The 19,088-nt window shown below is 40.0% G+C and overlaps 3 protein-coding genes across 5 annotated transcripts in view; 1 reads left to right on the forward strand and 2 right to left on the reverse strand.

Annotated features, from left to right (window-relative positions):
- Positions 1-13: 13 nt before the first annotated feature.
- Positions 14-6,462, reverse strand: rnf115a (ring finger protein 115a; the record flags this gene model as incomplete). The annotated part of the gene is made up of 9 exons (XM_082552573.1): positions 14-1,268; positions 1,936-2,051; positions 2,895-2,988; positions 3,064-3,136; positions 3,225-3,293; positions 3,443-3,726; positions 3,871-3,925; positions 4,165-4,223; positions 6,310-6,462. The coding sequence occupies 9 exons, from the start codon at positions 6,460-6,462 to the stop codon at positions 1,149-1,151; spliced, it is 1,023 nt and encodes a 340-aa protein (XP_082408699.1). The 3' UTR covers positions 14-1,148.
- Positions 6,463-6,499: 37 nt separating this feature from the next.
- On the forward strand, positions 6,500-17,212 carry polr3c (polymerase (RNA) III (DNA directed) polypeptide C). The gene is made up of 13 exons (XM_082552571.1): positions 6,500-6,614; positions 12,269-12,415; positions 13,205-13,469; positions 13,812-14,116; positions 14,256-14,360; positions 14,901-15,074; positions 15,184-15,235; positions 15,346-15,406; positions 15,502-15,652; positions 16,357-16,458; positions 16,580-16,629; positions 16,745-16,894; positions 16,990-17,212. Exons 2-13 carry the CDS (start codon positions 12,269-12,271, stop codon positions 17,069-17,071), a joined length of 1,644 nt encoding a protein of 547 aa, XP_082408697.1. The 5' UTR covers positions 6,500-6,614; the 3' UTR covers positions 17,072-17,212.
- Positions 17,213-17,322: 110 nt separating this feature from the next.
- Positions 17,323-19,088, reverse strand: part of itga10 (integrin, alpha 10) — a 30,901-nt gene continuing 29,135 nt past the window's right edge. For 2 of the 3 annotated variants that reach the window (XM_082552569.1, XM_082552570.1), the window contains exons 23-30: positions 18,891-18,980; positions 18,715-18,799; positions 18,497-18,610; positions 18,322-18,426; positions 18,118-18,231; positions 17,938-18,033; positions 17,742-17,855; positions 17,324-17,642 (exon numbers count right to left, since the gene is read on the reverse strand). In XM_082552569.1, coding sequence (XP_082408695.1) covers positions 17,589-17,642; positions 17,742-17,855; positions 17,938-18,033; positions 18,118-18,231; positions 18,322-18,426; positions 18,497-18,610; positions 18,715-18,799; positions 18,891-18,980 — 772 coding nt within the window. In that variant the 3' untranslated portion in view covers positions 17,324-17,588. Of the gene's footprint in view, positions 17,643-17,741; positions 17,856-17,937; positions 18,034-18,117; positions 18,232-18,321; positions 18,427-18,496; positions 18,611-18,714; positions 18,800-18,890; positions 18,981-19,088 lie in introns of all 3 variants that reach the window. The other variant, XM_082552568.1, reaches the window with a different exon arrangement.

The raw sequence follows: 19,088 nt of genomic DNA on the forward strand, positions 1-19,088 counted from the left end.
AAATGAAACAATGACTTTTTTTTTCAGTTTATTAATACATCATAGACAGTTTATCATAGACATTTTTTTCATATATATAATATACAGTTTCATTACCAAGTATTTCACATTTGGGCCTCCATTCTCATGTTTATTTCTTTGCAAATTTTAAGTTGTTGGACTAAAATTATTTACATCAAACAGTGATAAAATGTGAAACAAAAGACAGTCGTAAACAGGAATAAAATGACAGAGGGATGCCAGCTGTTTATACTATACACACCAGGAGGAGCATGTTGAAATATGAAGCATTGTATATGGGGCCAAGCTCTGAGGATTTATTTTTATTCCCTTGCTGGTACTATGGGTAATTGTTTTGTTTTCTTCTGATTTAGAAGAGTTCTGAAAGGTGTCTTGAATCCCTTACTTTCCTCTGTAGTTAGTCCGACCTGTTTGTGACCATTTTACAGCAGCAACTCCACATGATTCCTATACAAGACTGTCGTGCTCCTGAAACACTGCAGAGTGTGCACACAAAAACATAAACACCTTTACAGTCCAATCCAATTAAACACTAACATATCAACAGTCACTCGACATCTTCCTGACACAATCTCAACAAAGAACATTATACAGACCCTTCATAAACAGCATTTATTTCAGGGATAAAGGTGTTCATGCTGTTATGGGTTGCCTCTGTGCATGCGTAGAGTGAAAAAAAAATCACCTACAGTCTTTTCATATGCTTACAGGGCTCAGTTGCAGGATTTAGGTAATCTTAAGATGAATAAAGAGGGAAAAGCATGAAGAAGTCTGGTATTTCTCCACCATAGTCTATTGCAGCAGTATATTTAAAGAAAAGATTTGAAAGCAGTTTCCTGGGGGGTTCAAAGTACAGAGGATATGGGCTTGATAAACAATCTAGGCTGGTTTGTTATTAGGCAATAAAAAAAAAGATAAATCAGAACTTAACTGACTCTTAAGACGTCTGCATTGGTACACAGGTGAGGAGAAAGGCATTATAATAAAAAGTAAAAATACAAAAACTCAGACAGAGATGATTATGACTGCAACGGAGATGAACAGAGGGAAATGAGAAGCATTTTGTCTTCTCAGTGGGCTGCTTGATGTAGGCGAGGAGAACTAAAGGGATGCGACAGGTGGGTGTCTCAGAAGGACCATCTCTCCTGTGTGCGAGGGTCCGTGGAGAGCGAGGGGGACTCTGATGGGGGCTGGCTGCTGCTGTCTTCTCCGTTCAAACTCTTCCTACACACTGGACATGTGTCATGCTGCACGGCCACAGAACAAAATGCAGAAAACAGTTGCTAAGCACAGTTTTCTCACAAGTGTCTGAGAAGAGTTTTAATAAGTGGAACATTATTTCGGGCCTGTTTTAAATGACGTCAGTCTGCTCTTTGTCTTTGATTGTGACTCATTTTTAAAAATGTTTCAATCTGCTCAGCCAATTATGTGCTATCCACAGCTTCCCAACTGCTAATATCAAATAACTCGAAGATGAATGCAAACAAATTTTCAGATTTGTAATTTTTTTTTTTAACCTTTTGTCCCATGCAAATTCCAGGTAGATTTTCAAAATAACACATTCACAGAGGAGGATAACATACTAAAAGCACCATGCAATAATAAAAACACTGACTGTATCATTGCAATAAATAAACTATCGGGAAGCATTATTCAGCATACAGAAGTGGCATTAAAACAACACTTCATCAGTTCCACTCCATTATCATCAATTTAAGCTAAGTGTTACTCAGGTCCCACCTACATGGCATTTCCATCATGACTCAGATAATCAAATCACATATTTGAGGTTCCTGTAGATCTGAATGCTCTCAAATGCAAAGTGAATAAATAACACATAGAATCCTCAATGTCATGTATGGTCTCTGGTATGGTTATATTTAATAAAAATTCAACGTTTTTGATGTGACTCACCATTTCCAGCCACGGTACTATACAGTCTGAGTGAAAGAAGTGGTTACAGGGTAGCTGTCTGACGGGCTCTCCAACTCTAAAGTCCTCTTTGCATACAGGGCATTCCATACAGCAATCTATTGAAGAGGATATGTGTTTTTAAATCTTTTCCTGACATCAACACCCTTGTCATTTTTGATTGAGACAGCTTCACATATGTTTACAAAGTGGTACAGCTACGTTTCTTGAGGAGATATACATTACACTTCTCAACAGAGAATAACACAAAGTCCTGAGAATGCACCTGGACATTCATCTATGCCTTAAAGTCAGCTATCAACAGTCCTGCAGCAACTGGACAGCATAACTAGTCACACAGTTACAGCTGAGTGGGTAAAATAGGACAGCATACCAAGAAGAGGAAGTCAAGAAGAACAGAGCCAAAAGAGGAAAGAAAATTGGGGAGGTGAAAGACCAGGAAGCAAAAATATATATATTGTCATGGCTACTGGGCATTTCGTCCCTAACAGGCACAGTTTCAGAAGCTCCTTCTAACAGGCAGCAAGTGTATACAAGACATTTAAGTGCTGTGAAGATTTTGAAACAACTATGTATCAACAAAATGGACACTTTGTCCTTAGCTATTTTTTTTCAAAGCTGAAAACAAGTAAAAATAAAACATTATATGGAAACATGTCAATGAGTGCACATATACAACTAAAGCAAAGTAATACTTGGTTTAACATTTTTCTGGAATGCATTACTGATTATTTTGTAAGCGGACAGCATACAACACACTGACTTCAAGAGGTATGAATAGTGCGACCACTATTTAAAACACAAACTTAGTTGTAGTAGTAATAAATAGGGGTTTGACCTGACAACTCGAGCAATGGCAAAACTGCAATTTGTATTTCAAGGACAGAATAAAGAAACATCAGGGGACAGTGAAGGAAAAAAGATAATCAGAGGTGACTGACCGGCTTGTTCCTGAGAAATATTGACAGTTGGGAGTGAAGAGATCTTCTCCTTTTCTGCTGGCGGAGGTCCTGTGTTCTCCAGCTGACCTAGTAACTACACAGACACGGGCACATATGTAAATACATGAGAAGAACACAAATTTTGTAGACTATTTTATAGTTTGTTTACCTGTGTTATCACAGCATCTAATCCTCCCTGCCCCCATGCATAATCCCCAGGGTTAGAGTGCAGCATCCCTGTCCTGAACGAAACACAAATAGACCTTTTTAATAATAATAATGTTATTTTAAATTGTAGTAACACCTTGTTGCTCTATAATGTCATATTACCATGACAGGGGAGGGGAGCCAGGGATTCCAGAGTTGGCAAAAAGACCAGCAAGAAATTGTTGTACAATCCTGACAAACAGAAAATGTACAGCAGTTAATGTCATTACCAAAAATAAGATCGGTTCGGGGGAAAGCATAAATAGCACTGTCATTATAAGTGGGAGTATTCAAGGCAGAGAATAGAGCCAGGAAAAATGATGAACTAGTGTGTTACTCACCCTTCCACAGCAGGCGAGCGGTCTGGCCTACTGCTGCCTCTAGACCGGTATCTCCTCTGGCTGCTCAGACGAGGGGGGCGTCCTGGTCCCCAGTGTTCCCCAGCTCCTAGTAGGCCCCCCATAGATCCTCCTAGGCCTGCTGGGACAGATCCCCCAATTGGTCCCCCTCCTAACCCTCCTAGGTCACCGAAACTCCCCAGGCGCCCACCAGGGAGCCTAGGTTCTGAGTCTGGGCTGTCAATGTCTCTTGTAAATGGCCGCTCGACTAACAAGAGGTGCCATAGCTTGATGAAATAATAATAAAGAAAAGAACAGTAACAGAAGAAAAGGAAAAGATTAAGTAAAGTAAAACATACAATCATGTTAATTAAACCTCTTTATCCCGTATTCCTTCCTCAACTCCCCAAACCTTTCAGATCATGTCATACCTCTGCAAACTGTGTGGCTGTGTCATCTAGCCCATTGGCGCCGACCTCTAGGAGACTGAGGGAAACAGCGCACAAGGGGACAAAAGACTCATTATTAGCAACATGCACTGTTCAGCTGTAGCGTAAGCCTGGAACAAAACTGCAGAGTGAGCCTACAAGTTACAACAGTGCAACATCAGCGTTCTTCAGTACATGTCCATGCTCTTGTTCCAGCTAAAGCCTGTGTGTGTGTAGACATCATATGCTGTCTAGAGAAGTGAAATGGATAGTGACGATAATACAAAAACCTCTTACCTGGAGTCTTCTGTTACTTCCTCAATGAAACCCGAGTCACATCTCGGACAGATGTACTCCTAGAAATAGATTGAGCCATGTAAGAGTCAAATAGAAGAGGAAAAATTCATTTTATTTATTTATTTATTTTTTTAATTTCCTAGACCCTACTATTCAAACTATTCATACTACATAAACTATCCAGTAATTTAAATATTCTATTCTCAATTATATCAATTCTCACAGAAAAATAAAATAAAATCAGGAATCAATAAATACCTGGAATTTTTTACATTAAAATTCAATTACACTATCAACTGAAAGTATTTGTTTGTGTTGGTTAACTATACACCACTTTGCATGTGTGAAAATGAGATGTGACAAAAGGTAATATTCCATCACTGTCAAATCAGCATCCATTCCACAAAATAATTACAGCACGTAAAGACATTTTGCGGCCTAATATGGCACACAAAGAAGTACAGCCAGATAATATCAGTAAGAAGTGTGACGGCCTGTATTTTGTGAATGCAACCAAGTAGGTAGAGCTGGTCTGCCAACCACACCTAAAGAGAGGCGTTATAGAAAACCTGTGTAACAGAATGAGGAAAACACTGCTACCAGTTTATTTGTGCAGCTGGTGCAGTTGTACACTAAAAGCACAGACTTATAAACCATGAAAACAGGATAGAAGCGGGGTCATTTAATATACAGATAGGGTTATGAGAGATTAAAGCGATACCCTTGTTGAACAGCATATGTGTATTAAAAGTAGGTCACAAAAATACCAGCCTTTTGTATTATGCTTATACCATGCTTAAGTTCACATGACAATTTTAAAACTCATATTCGCACAGCATAGAGAAATTTGGGGATCTAAAATGAATTTTGTGGTTAAAACGTGTTAAGAAACTTTGCCGTAAGCAAAACAGTTTGTATCAGTTGAGTGTCAAATTGGACAACCTCACAGATTATACAGTTTGTTGAATAAAACGGACAGATGACTGAGGACTGGTGCCTGGGCTGTACTGTAGTAGCACAGGTCGACAATCTTAGGTGTTGGAGTCACTTAGCTCAGTGAAGACATGCCATAGGACTGACTGTGCCTGGGACACTTTAGAGTCAGTGACAAGGAGGACTGGAATTACCCTCAGCTGGATCATAAAAATAAAAGATTAATGTGTCTCTAGTGGTGATATAAAACCAGTCAACAGTTCATTGTGAATATTGTAATTTATTTTTTTTTTTAAACAGGGCAGAGTTTGTCCACAGTATAAGATTATTTTTGTCCAAACAAAAAATACTTTCTTAAAGGACTATGACAACCAGCAATTTTTTTTAATTATTTTTTATTGGGGGGGGGGGGGGGGGGGGGGGGGGGAATCTGAGATTTCACCTACAAAACACAAAACACCACAGTAGTAAACAGTGCCACTGAGAACTGTGAGAAAGCTACAGCTGACCCTAACCTTGTATTGGAGTAGGTTAATTTTAGGTTGTTGTATTTAATATACTTGTAACACACTGAATACAAACACACGCCATACTATTTAACACGTGGATGACATGTTTCAAACACGTTAAAGTTGCTAAGTATGTCACGGTTTAGGTCAGCATTGAGTCCAGAGTTTAGCTTCTACTTTTAACTTCAAAACTGAAACTGAATACGACATGTTTAACTATGTTTCCAAAAATCCCCCAACTCGTCCTGTCAACACTGCGTTTTTATCGGAAATTAAAAACTAACCAGCTGTCAGGCAACTAAAGTTAAGTGTGAAGCACTAAACAAAGGCAGCAGTAACGCAAATGTTTTCGACAAGTCCTTGTTGTTTTGAGGAAAAACACAACATCCCCCGAACTGTCACAGCAGAGCTTCGAGTACACTGCTTTGACAGAAACGTCTAGGAAAGTCTAACAAAACCTGTCGATATTTGCTTTTAATGTCAGTTTTTTCCCCCCACCCCTTTCCTTTGACGGAGCTCGTAGCTGGAGTTTATTTTAGTGAGTTAACAACAGCAGACGTCGCTAACTGCTAACAGGCTAGCTGGGGTTTAGCTGTAGCGAGAAAGCAAGCGGAACAAATGGCCGTTAGCGGTGAGGCAGAGCTGTCAGCCGGACGTATTCTAAAAGAGTCTGACAGATAAACAAGAAAAGCCTCTTGCTTACCGGTAGTTTGGGGTTTACTTCACCTTTACAACAGTGACAGAAAAACCGATGCGGGGGAACAGCCGCAGCCTCCGCCATCTTCCCCAGAGCAGCACAAACACTGACGTCGGTCCTCCACAAACCGAAGGCAGCCGTCCACCTCCAGCCCAGCATGCACCGCGGCGCCGCTGGCTGGAGTCCCAGCTCACCGAGGAGCGGAAGGAAAAGTGTTCGTGTGTTGACGTCAAGAAGCCGCACGTGAAGTGTTCGGTGCGGGTGACGGAGAATAAAAGCAGCATATGTTCAGAAACTTCTCAGCTTAAAAGGTTTGTTTAAAGTGTTAAAGAACGGCTGAAATGGTCAGCTGTAAATGTTAGCTTTTCAGTTAGCTTAGCATGCACTGCTCACAGGGTTAACTTGGGGTTAGACAACACTATTTTCTGTACTCGACAAAGATGCTTCTGCACAATGTGTCATTTACACATGTACTTAGAAATTCATCAACAGTGGTTTAAATATAACTGAGGTCTGCAGTCGCTTAAATCTAAGTGGAAACTTGTTGTTTCTGTTCAGTAATGTGCAGTACAACTTTTAGCCTAGATAAGACCAGGGGCCTGTTCTTCGTACCGCGCTAAGTGAGTTAGCTGGATGAGATTGTTGACGATTTCGCGTGATCCTGGATCGTTCGGTTCCCCGAAGCCCATCCGGGACTTGCTGTCATAGCAAGGGGGGAGCAGGTTTACTTTATGTAAACAGGATTAGATCGCGGCCACGCAGGTATGTCCGCGTCATTCATACGAAAGCAACAGCGATATTCCACCACTGTTTCACCATAAATAAATAACATCAATGTAACTAAAGATAATGCAGCACTTGATCCTTTTATTGATTTCACACAGATACATACAGGTCATTCCCTAAAAAAGGGAAATGTACTATTAACATTCTATTACATGTATGTGATTATTACAGATGTAATTCATATTTCAGAGTAGTAATTGTAAATTACTTCGTGTAATCAAGATGAGAGACCACGGCTATAAAAGCGAAGGTGGATTTGGGAAGTCTGTCGCAGTCATATCCTGTCCGTTTACGCGAGCAACCCATTGCGGAAGGTGCAAGATTGATAAGGAGAGTCCTCAGAATTCAGCGTATATTGCGGGACAGACAGGATCCTTTAGCTCAGCGCGACAGTGTGCTCATAGAGAGATATCGATTTTCCCGTGAGGGTATTATTCACTTAACCAACTTGTTGACGAGGGGGTGCAGGACCACCACCTGTCTTTTTTTTTTGCTCTGCCCTTTTCTTGGTTGCTGTTATGAACAAACAAACAGAGTATTCCAGGGTCTCTTTCCAAGAGACGACAAGCAATATAAGTGATAAATATTACCATTCTGTAGAATATTCTTATATTTCACTTTTACTTGTTCCCACGTTCTAGTGGGTCCTGTTGTGGCTCTAATGTGAAAGGGGATATAATATAACAGAGGTGTGGACTCGAGTCACATGACTTGGACTCGAGTCAGACTCGAGTCATTAATTTTATGACTTTAGACTTGACTTGAAAAAATGTTCTAAGACTTGTGACTTGACTTGGACTTTTACACCAATGACTTGGGACTTGAATTGGACTTGAACCGGTTTACTTGAAAAGACTTGATATTTTACCCCAAATATAAAATTTAACATGCATATTATATAGAGATTGAAAATGTGACGTCATTCACGGGTAGAACCGCAAAGGATTCTGGGAACTCGTGGCAAGCGGTACTAGCGCACGCAGGCTTTCAATTAAAATCAGTTAAACAGCGATAAAAAGAAACACAAAAATGTCAAGAAGCCGTTGTATTATTAACTGCAATAGCCGGTCGCATGACAGCCACGGGAAGCCGACGGGTAAAGAGATCGGTTGTTATCGGATTACGTCGTTGAAGAGAAATTGTTCAAGCCATGTTTCCGAAGTAACAAAGACGCGACGGATGGCCTGGATTGCAGCCATTCAAAGACCAAATATAACGTCCCAGAACCCTCCAGCTCACAGGTTAGTCTGCTCCAAGCATTTACACGAAGGTCAGTGTTTTTTAGTAGTTAATACGTCATTTTCATAACATAATTAGTGATATAGGTTACAAGCAAGTCTGGCGCTGAACAGAAATTGTCGCGCTATGCTCCTTTATTTATTGTGCATAAATAGTGAATTGTCCTGACACAATATTGCGTTTCGCTTCTGTTATTATGGTACATTGACAAAAACATATACTTTTATTCACAGGATAAAACAGGTTTTTTGTATCACTAATTGCCCAGTACGATTACAGCATACAATATTGTTGTCACTGCTACATTTCTGTAACGCTACCAGAAATTATTTCCACTACTAATTAATTACCGTTGAGCTCAAAGGTCCTATTAATAAACGGTTAATGAATGTGTATTTATGACGACAATTTGTGAGACTGGTAAACTTATGATACGTACGATGGTCTTTCGTTCTACACGGTGCGTTTCAAGGTCCTGCACCCATCCGTCGGTAAACTGTACCTGGGCTTGTTGCAGTGACCTGAAGTTACTAAACTTCATGAGTGTGTGCACTCACTCCAAGAACCGTATAATTATAAATATGCATATAAATATGCTAAGATGAGATAGCTGACTTCATCTAACTAGCAAATGTTGTCCAGGCTACCTTGGTGATACAGTTTTTTTTAATGTGTATGATATTTTTGTCATGCGATTTTAAAGCCGGTCCTACAACCGCATCCAAGAATAACATGCAGCTTATCTCAGAACTGTCGGTGAAAATTATTCTTGGAGCTAGGTTTAATTGAGCTGCATTTTAAAGAGGTGCAATTTCACAATTTGTGTATATTTTCTAAGTTCACTATTTTGTCATGTGTTGAGAAAAACACAGATTTAAAAATTACATGGTCTAATATTTACATTTAGCATATAACTGCAACATTATTTTTTCGTTTTTTTTTTTTAAAGACTCGAAAGGACTTGAAATTCAAAGTTTCAGACTTGTGACTTGACTCGGACTTTTACACCAGTGACTTGAGACTCGACTCTGACTTGCCTGACATTACTTGAGACTTACTTGAGACTTGCAAAACAATGACTTGGTCCCACCTCTGTAATATAACATATTATAATATAATATAATGTAATATAATATTGGATAATATGGTGTGATATGATAAATCTACCCTACCGCCTACTGGTGTTGGCCAGAGGGGCCGATGGCGCAATATGGCAGCCTGGCTTCTGTCAGTCTGCCCCAGGGCAGCTGTGGCTACAACCGTAGCTGCCTCCACCAGTGTGTGAATGTGAGAGTGAATGAATAGTGGCATTGTAAAGCGCTTTGGGTGCCTTGAAAAGCGCTATATAAATCCACTCCATTATTATTGTTATTATTGAATTACTTACGAGTTTGATTTGTCAGCAACTTTCTGCCAGCCCTCTCTCCTTGCTTTTGCAGCCTTTGCAGTGTTCCCTTGCGTTTTAATTAAACTCTGAAACTCCTGAAATCCCTCACTCAAGAGTTCTTGCTCTGCTGCCGAAAAATACCGAGCGCGCTCCTTCGACATTTTCGCCGACCAATCAAAGGGTTGCCGATCAATGTTTCTACTATCGATGCGTAGCCCCTGTTGGGCCACCCAGTGATCTCACATTACTTCATCCAGCTATACTAATCGTCAACAACAGGTGTGTTCGGGGAACCGGAATAGCGAGCTCAGAGTTAGCGCGATGATTTGGTCTTGGATGTTTCATTTGATCTTGGATGTAGTAAGCGACGTACGAAGCACAGGGCCCAGTTCTGTTGTCAGATTGTAACTACCAAAAATAATGTGGTTGCTATCGAAATATATCGACATAATCTTAAAAATAAAACAGTAATTTTTTTGCGTTCATTTTGTGTCACATTTTCTTTTTGTGACAAATCAGTTACACTTGGAAACACGAGTGTAGGGAGGTGTGGAGAGACAGTCGGTAATAATAACAGTAATACGTGATATTAGGCGCCTTTCAAAACAACCAAGGTTACTTTACGCTGAAGAATTGAAAAACAATATAAAAATAAGAAAAGATCGATCAAGTCAATAAAACAATATATAAAATCAGTAAGAGCAGAGGTTTAATATGATAGGTGGAAGACAGTCAGAGTGCATATGCCAGTTTTGAGACGAGATTTAAAAATGAAGAGAGTCAGTGTTGTGGATTTCTGGTCGGATGCAAGTCCAGAGGCGAGGAACAGAGCAAATGAAGCCTCTAGACCTCATGGTAGTCAAACAGGAAAAGGGCGATGAGATCGAGAGAAGAAGAAAATCTGGGATTGTGGATGAGTGTGTTGATGTGCAGAATTTCAGAGGGATGTTGCAGAGTGATGTTCTGTAATCAATAGGATATTTAACTGTGAGCCAGTGAAACTCCTGAAGTACAGGCATGTTGTAAGAAAGTGAATTTCTGGATGGACTTGAGAAGGGAGTTAAAGATGTCGATGGATGACGTAACCAGGATGGTGGTACTATTGAGTGTGAGAGATATACAGAGGTAACTAATGTTATAAAGACTGAGTGAGATTACTGCTGTGAGTTTGGAAAGAAAGTATTGCATGTCAAGCAAGATATGTGGACTTCAGCCAGAGGGGAGGGAGAAACTGTGGAGTTGTCATTGTTAATTTAGCTACAACTGTACAAAAAGTCAAGCATTTTATTATCAATATTACATGCCAGTGCTGTAAGTATTGTTTGGTCTGTTCATGCTGTTGGCAAACTAATTTAGGTAATATATTTTAAATCAGTTTTACAATGTGAACAAAATTTTTGGACTGTGAGAGCAAGCTGGAGTACCCAGAGCGAACCCACAGTGTTTCAAGTCCCCAGCTGTTTCAAATCCCAAGCTGGCTAGTAGATTCAATCCCAGGACCTGCTTGATGTGAGGTGATGGTGCTAACATTGGCCTAAAATGATTTATTATTAACTATAAATCAGATGTTGTAGTTTTTATGCTGTACTTGCTGCCCATGTTGGTCTTAATGCTGCTGATGAATTTCATACAATTACCAGGAAATGGACCAATTTGTTGATAGGGCTTCAGGCCTTATCATGAGTATTTTTAGGTCATACGGTTCCCATTATTAATAACATTATCATTATTAATGAGTAAGATGTTATTGTTTGTTTGAAGTTAGCTGCTTCAGGATTTTGCCTACTGATCTGTACTAGGGATGAGTATGATAAGATTTTGCTGATGGCAGTGACACAGATTTTGCTTATAGATCCAAGTCTTTGTTGATTCCTAATCATTTTTTGTTGTTGTTTGTTGTTTTTGTTGTTAAAAAAGGGTTTTCAGTTTCTGTTGTGCTTCAGAGTCTCTGAGTCTGAAGTTGGTATAGAACAAGTTAAAAAAAAAGTGATGCATGTGATTCAAGCGTGTGAGAAGTCCACTGTTAGAGACACATCCTACATTGCTTATTTTAGCATTCCTTTTTTAATTCTCCCCTTTTGAATTATATTTTTTTGTGTTCTTGTAGATAGAAACCATATATTGTTTGCACCTTCTAGTAAGGGGACACAAATTATTATGGGGTTTTATGTACATCTTAATATATGAACACATAGCAACCAGTGATTTGCACATAGCAACAGCAGTCCACCTCCGTCATAATAAAAATATATTTCACACACTCCATAAAAAGCATTTACTTCTCTGTAGAAATGTGTTAGTCTTTACAGAGATAAGAGTTTGGTTTTTGCAGGGGGCGACTTATTTAACCTTAAATTACAGATCTCTTGTATCCTGATATGATTCTAATTTCAGGTTTATTACATCCAGGTGTTAAGAAAAATGACACTATATTAAAGGAATATAGAGGAATACTGGAATGCTGTTTTTGTACTGATATAAGTAGTTACTTACAGCTATACTAGATTTTAGACCTTTCATCACCTGTGTGTTCCTGTTCTTTTGTTTGTGCAGATGACAGCCCAAGAAGTGCGCCTGTGTGGTCTTTTGCTGCGGGAGCACTTTGGAGAGGTGGTTGAGAAAGTGGGAACACACCTGCTCAAATGTGGAGCACAAAATTTAAGAACCATCATTCATGAAACTGGCCTCTCAGTGGACTTGGTAAGGAGTACTACACCAACTCTGCCTCGGCTTGTTAAGCTTGCTGAGTTTATATTTATTGTATTTATTTATATAACACTGTGTTCCAACAGCTATGGCTTTATGGCCATTTATCTGAAAATTCTGTCGTCTTACATTTTTATTTGTTAGAATTATTATTTTATAAAAAGCTAATTAGATATGATAGATGGCTCCATAGTGTAGGGGTTACACAGTTGTCTAACAAGTGTAGAACAGTACAAAGTAGCATTTAAGGGCATATGGTAATTAAGTTGAATGGAGCTTTGCATAACGAACAGAAGCAAAGATGTAGTTTTCTGAGCATAATACACTGGAAAAAAGGCAAAAAAGCGCACATAATTTGGAGTTACCTCATTAAATCCTACTTTTACCTTATTAATTAGAATAGATTTTTTAAAAAAAATGGTTAAGCTGCAGTTCTTCTGCAGAGACCTTCATGCTTTGTGGTGCATAGTCTAACTCACTGGATGTGGATTATAGGTATTAGCCTGCCATTGGTCACATATTTTACACTCTTATTAATCTCCAGTCAAGTTTTGTCAATTTTACCTTTCTCAAAAGAAATGTGGATCTAGAAACAACAACATCTAAGCTAGGAAACCAGACAATGAAAATAAGGAAAATGTCTTTTTTTGTTGTTGTTCTCTGCATTAGTGAAACTTGAATCGCATTGAATTCTGTCTTTACCTGACCGTTGTCAGTTATATTAAATATCAGAGGAAGCGATAAACTTTTTCCCTTCTTTCATTTGTTTATTTCCAAATCCAGGTGAAGAAGTCTCTGTGTGTCCTCGTGCAACACGGTGCCTCTACATTCAGTTCAGGCCGCAAAGGACCCGGGAGCCCCACAGAGTATCACGCCAGCTGTGACCGAATCCTTAGGATTCTTCGCTACCCACGATACATCTACACTGCAAAAACCCTGTATGGTGACACAGGAGAGCTGATCATAGAGGAGTTACTACAGAGAGGCCACACGACGATGAGCAGCACCGTTAAGACGGTGGCAGACCGCCTCACGCAGAACATGGCAGGTCAGTGTTGGCATCAAGCAAAGAACACATACTTCTATCAGTGGATGTTTTGACAGCTGGATTTTGGTCTAGTAGATGGACATGCCATTTGCTACAACCAGTGTTTAAATGTTTATGTGGAAAAAAAATGTCAGGATTAGCAATTAAGGTTTCAAATGAATATCTCCCAAAAAACTTGGAGGCCTGTGAGTGAACCAGAAGTCCTAATATCTCTTTTGACTTTATCAATGTTGGACTTTTGTTAGAGACTCTAGTACTTGCACTGTCTTTGTAATTTAGCTGTGTGAAAAGGGAATTAAATATGACTTGGGTAACACCACTTTTTCTCTGTTGTTGCTGCAGAGGGCCTCACCATGGATTACAGTGAAGTGTCCTCGACTTTTTCCAAACTGGTGGAGACCCATTTTCTTCAGCGCTGCCCTCCATTGCCAAGAGTGGGAAATAAAGACAGTTCTGCTCCAAGTGAGACTCCTGCCACTCCTGGTACTCCGGCTGCTCCCGTTAACACTGCCCCACCCACACCAGAGAGCTTCCCAGAATGCTATAAGGTACCTAGTGTGACACTCATAGGGCGGGGCAAACGCCAGCTCGCCAGTGAGGATGGAGAGGAGCAAAGAAGCGCAAAAAGGGCCAAAATGGATCCACAGGTTAGTTTTTTTAACCTTTTTGGTTACTTTAACAAATTTGCAATGTCCTCCGTCCATTATATCTACCTTCCCGCTTATCATTCATGTGACCTTTTATTTCTCTGTTTGCCTCTCATATGCTCTGCTTCATTCGGCTCAGACACATGGTGACGAGGGGATTTACTGGCAGGTGAATTTTGAACGGTTCCATCTCCACTTTAGAGATCAGACCATCATCAGTGCTGTTGCAAACAAGCTGGACCAGGTGATGGGAAAAAGTATTATAATTTTTAATTTAAGGACACTCATTTACTTTCTTGCGTTATGAAGATTATTTTGTTGATTATTATTGTTCATTTATGTACACAACACCTTTTAAAAATGTGGTTTACAAAGGAAAAACAAAATATGCTACAACATTAGAAATATAACAAATGTCCACAAAAAACACAGTAGAGAGAAATAGTTTATTAATAAAAGGTACATTTTGATCATACATTTAAAGCTGCTGCTGGTTATGCAGGCATTAGTAGTTCAGGCAGGGAGCTCCAGACCTGAGAGTCCTTAGTGCGAAGCTTAGTCATTCATAAGAAAATATGGATGCCACTGTTATGTCATTAATTCAATTAATGAAGAAGTCATTATGAGTAGCGATGATATGAGCCTGCTCTTATTGTGAAAGAGCATGTTATAGTCACTATAAATGCATATATAGTATAGTATATGTGCGTATACTAGAATGATTTATTATTGTGATTGATTAAGAATTTAATGACTAATTATCTTCTTAATCCTCAATATGCAGACTAGCAGTGAAATAGTGAGGACCATGCTGAGGATGAGTGAGGTTACAACCTCGCCCATGGCCACCTGCACAAAGCCCCTCTCAGCCAATGAGATCTTCAGGTCCCTCCCACCCAGCTACAACATCCTCAGACCCATCTTAGACCAGTACCTCACTCTGCTGGTGGATGACCCGGTATGATCTGCAAACACCATATTATGTTTTCTGATCTTTTTTGTTTGTTTGTTTTTTAAATAAACAAAAAACACAATGTCTATATCTTCTTTTCCTCCTCTTTTTTAAGATGGAGTTTGTGGGGAAGGCTGGTGAAAGCGGAGGAGGGATGTTTGTTGTCAGTATCCTTTTTCAGATTTAAAAGGTCCTGAGCATTTTCCTATGAAGCAGCACACTGGTTGATATGATTTAATTCAGGAATCACGGTTGCTTTTCTAAGCTCCTCTCTCAGATCTGCACAGAGCACTGGCCAATCTGGCACGGGCCACACTCGAGTCTGTAGTACAGGAGAGGTAAGCCGGTGTGTATGTTAAATAATATATATAGCTGTGAGTGTCCTATTATCACCAGCTTCGTGTTACTGAAGTCACTCTTAATCTGACATCAGGTTTGGCTCCCGGTCGGCTCGCATCTTTCGTCTGTTGCTAAGAAAACGTCACCTGGAGCAGAAGCAGGTGGAGGACTTTGCTATGATTCCAGCCAAAGAGGCTAAAGACATGCTGTACACACTGCTGTCACAGAACCTGGTCCAGCTACAGGTATGCGGATGATGGACTGTTAGTTGTTTCGGTGTACTCAGAGAGAACCCACACATGCAAACTCCACATAACTCCACTGTTGGCAGCAAGAACTGCAATCAGCCATTTGCAATAATTTGCCAATGAGTCTTTCAACATTGGGCCTCCTCACTGTGGAGGCCCAATGTTCTTTACAGAAATATTTTAATTCATTCAAATTTGAGGTTTTTCCAGTACGAACAGCCAGTTTAAGGTCATGAAAAAGCATCTCAGTTGGATTTAAGTCTGGACTTTGACTAAACCTTTGCACAAGCTACTGCATAAACTGAGTGAGTCTTGGATAATCAAGATGTTTTCTTGGCAAATGTTAGTCAAGGTTTGTGCTCTTTTTGGTCAGCAGGTGTTTTGTTCTTGGATCTCTCTCAATGGCGCTCACTGTGATTCGCTGGAGTCCCAAAGCCTTAGAAGTGTCTTGTAACCTTTTCCATGATTGAAGTCAATGACTTTGTTTCTCAGCTGTTTCTTTAGATCGTGATGCTTTGCTTTTTGACAACTTTCAGCCTATTTCACTTTGTGAGACAGCTTCTGTTCAAGCGATATGTAATATATAGGTGCTTCTTTAGAACTGCATTTTGTATTTACTCAGCTTATCTCTGTCTAATATTATTTGATGATCTGAAACATGTAAGTGCGACAGGCATGCAACCCCCCCCCTTGTTTTTCAGGAAATCCCAAAGACTCCTGACTATGCTCCCTCTCGCACCTTCTATCTTTACACTGTTAATCAACTCCCGACTGCAAGAATGCTGCTCCAGAGCTGCTACAAGGTAAAACAGTAAACTCATTACATGTAGCCTTTAGAGTTCTGAACAGAAGAAGACAGCTAATTGTCTTTCATTCTGGTATTTGCCTCCGGTAACATTATCTCTAAATATTTTCCTTCTGCAGACCGTAGCCAACCTCATAGAGCGACGCCTCTTTGAGACCAAAGAGAGCAAGTGAGTCTTTTCATTAGTGATATATTTTGATGCATCTCACTGCAAGGCAGATAAAATCTTTTGTCTGGCACGCACGTTGCCACAAAGAAATGGGTTGACGGTTTTTGGTTTACAGGCGCTTGCTGGAGAAATCTCAGCGAATCGAAGCCATCTTGGCATCTCTGCAGGTCAGCGGGGCCGAGCCCGAGCAGCTAACTGAAGTCGAGGAGATGATCACTGCTCCTGAAAAGCAACAGCTGGATACCTTAAGGCTTCACATCAATAAGTAGGAAGGCAAAACAGAAATTCTCTTTTCTAAAGGCGACAAGGCTCTTCGGTGGTTTAATCAAGTCCTTTTTTCACTGTCTTTTTCTCCTTTAGGTTAGATTCTGCAGAAAACCAAGTAGATGAAACCATCTTTCTTCTAGAGTCCTACATCAACTCAACCAATGCATCTTCATGACTTATACTTTGGAGTTTTATATTTCATCCATGCAGTTAATTTTTGTGTATGATTTCTGCGTGCGTGTCAAGTATGACTTTTATAGTTTATAGCTCGGATGTTTCTGTTTGGACTGAAATAAAATCAGATTTTTTTGCTTTACCTTTTTGTTATTACATTTACATCAGCAGTGAATAAATAAAGAACAAGAATTTGTCTTTAACTGTTTTAATTAAAGAACAAACAAAAACTGAAGAATCAAGTGACTGAAATATAAAACCATAAAAATGTCTGCAAGTTAAATAGAAGGACTGTGGTTTAATACACTTTGCATTACTTTAAAATTAGAAAAAGATTATTTACATAAGTGCCCCTGACCCTTGAAACAGTGGGTAGCGCATTACTGTTGAACCCCCTCCCCGATACTCTTTGGTCCTGAAGGCCCATCTCGGGACTATCTTTGTGTCTGCCAGGAGGGCTCTACTCATCTGACAGTCTTCATTGCAGATGAGTGTGTTCTTGGCAGCAGAAGTTTTGCTCAGTCCTCATGGTTTTCATCCTCTTCTCTCTGTTTGCGTGTGAAGAATCCAAGCTGATAAAAAAACAAACAGAAAACAAGAAATTGAGACAGATTTACTACTTTCTGATATTTTCTTGAAGGAATCTGATGTGAAATTTCAGCTCCAAATACCTTCCACAGTATGAAAATAATGAGGGCCAGCAGCAGCAAACCCCCTATGATGCTACCAATCAGAATCCAGAGCGAGATGGGAATAGCTCGGCCTTTCAGCACTTCCAGCACAGTCTAAGGAAAAGAGATGAAGGGAGAGATTAGAGGAAATTAATTTTATGCATATTGTGCTGCTCAGGATTCTCTTGGGTCTTACCTCCCTCCAGACTGTTCCTGCGCTCAAAGTAATGAGGTTAGTCTCCTGAGCTGTGAGTCGATATACGCCTATTATCTTCACTGACTTATATTTGGCCTAGAGGAAGAGGCACACAGATTATGACCAATGTTTGTGCCACAGGAGCACAATTTAAAAATCTGCGTATGTTTTGTTACTCACATTTCTGAAAAAATCATCATGAACTCTGCGGCTGACCCGAATGATGGCATCCTTTCCTCTCGGAAGCTGCTTGACTTGGCACACGACCTCTGTGCACCATGACCTGCTGCAGTTCTACACACGAAAACATGTAAACATGAGCCATATTAACATCTTTGCTTTTGCAGTGTTCACCAGCAGCTCTGTGGCAATTTAGGCCCTTACCAACATGTCATCCTGCATCATGTCTTCAGGATGAAGGGGGCGCACATCTCCCTGTCTGGCCTTCAGCTGTGCTGCATCACTGAGCACGCTGCAGTTCACCGTGACCTACGGGGTAATTTACATATGTCAGGTACGATTTTAAAGCATGATAAGAATACACAGAAGCAGTACTCACGTTTATTGAGAAGACATCGGTGACAGTCATGAAGACTCTGTCACCTGCAGCCACAGAGGGCAGATGCAGACGCAGCTCCAGATTACTCACAGAGTAACAGCCGAGATTCTGCAGCTATAAACACAAACAAAGCTAAAAAGTTTGCCTTGTCTTATTTTTCTTACTGTGATTATAATTATATGTTTTTATTGGGACCTATATAGAGGATATACATTTACCCTGAGATGTGTGTAGAATTCTGGTCCAATTGCTTCCGACATTGTCCGAGTAGGATGGACCTCATAGCGGTTCAAATTAGATTCACTGCAAAAACAGGGAAAAGATCAGCACATAAATGCAGAGATAAACCAGTTCATGAGTTGAGCTTAACTAGATCGATGCTGTACAAACACACCTGCTAACAAAAAGGTCTGGTTCATACTGAACAAAAGTCTGGAGCTGAACACTGTTGTCCCCCAAAGTGTCTTGTCTCTCCACACTGTCACTGTAAGACAAAAGAAGGGTTACGAAAGCGTCTCAGTTTAAATGTCTCCTAAATACTCCAGCATCTCAAAACGTGGATGCAAACAGATGAAGACAGAATTATTAGCCC

Source organism: Aulonocara stuartgranti, assembly GCF_965226115.1.
Source record: "Aulonocara stuartgranti genome assembly, chromosome: 11".
NCBI classification, from domain to species: domain Eukaryota; kingdom Metazoa; phylum Chordata; class Actinopteri; order Cichliformes; family Cichlidae; genus Aulonocara; species Aulonocara stuartgranti.

What these genes read in the sequence shown, in the direction of transcription:
- polr3c (XM_082552571.1), top strand. Translation starts at nt 12,269, where the DNA reads ATGACAGCCCAAGAAGTGCGCCTGTGTGGTCTTTTGCTGCGGGAGCAC. An exon ending in GGGCCAAAATGGATCCACAG is followed by an intron (nt 14,117 to 14,255) that starts GTTAGTTTTTTT and finishes CATTCGGCTCAG; the next exon opens with ACACATGGTGACGAGGGGAT. An exon ending in AGGAGGGATGTTTGTTGTCA is followed by an intron (nt 15,236 to 15,345) that starts GTATCCTTTTTC and finishes CTCCTCTCTCAG; the next exon opens with ATCTGCACAGAGCACTGGCC.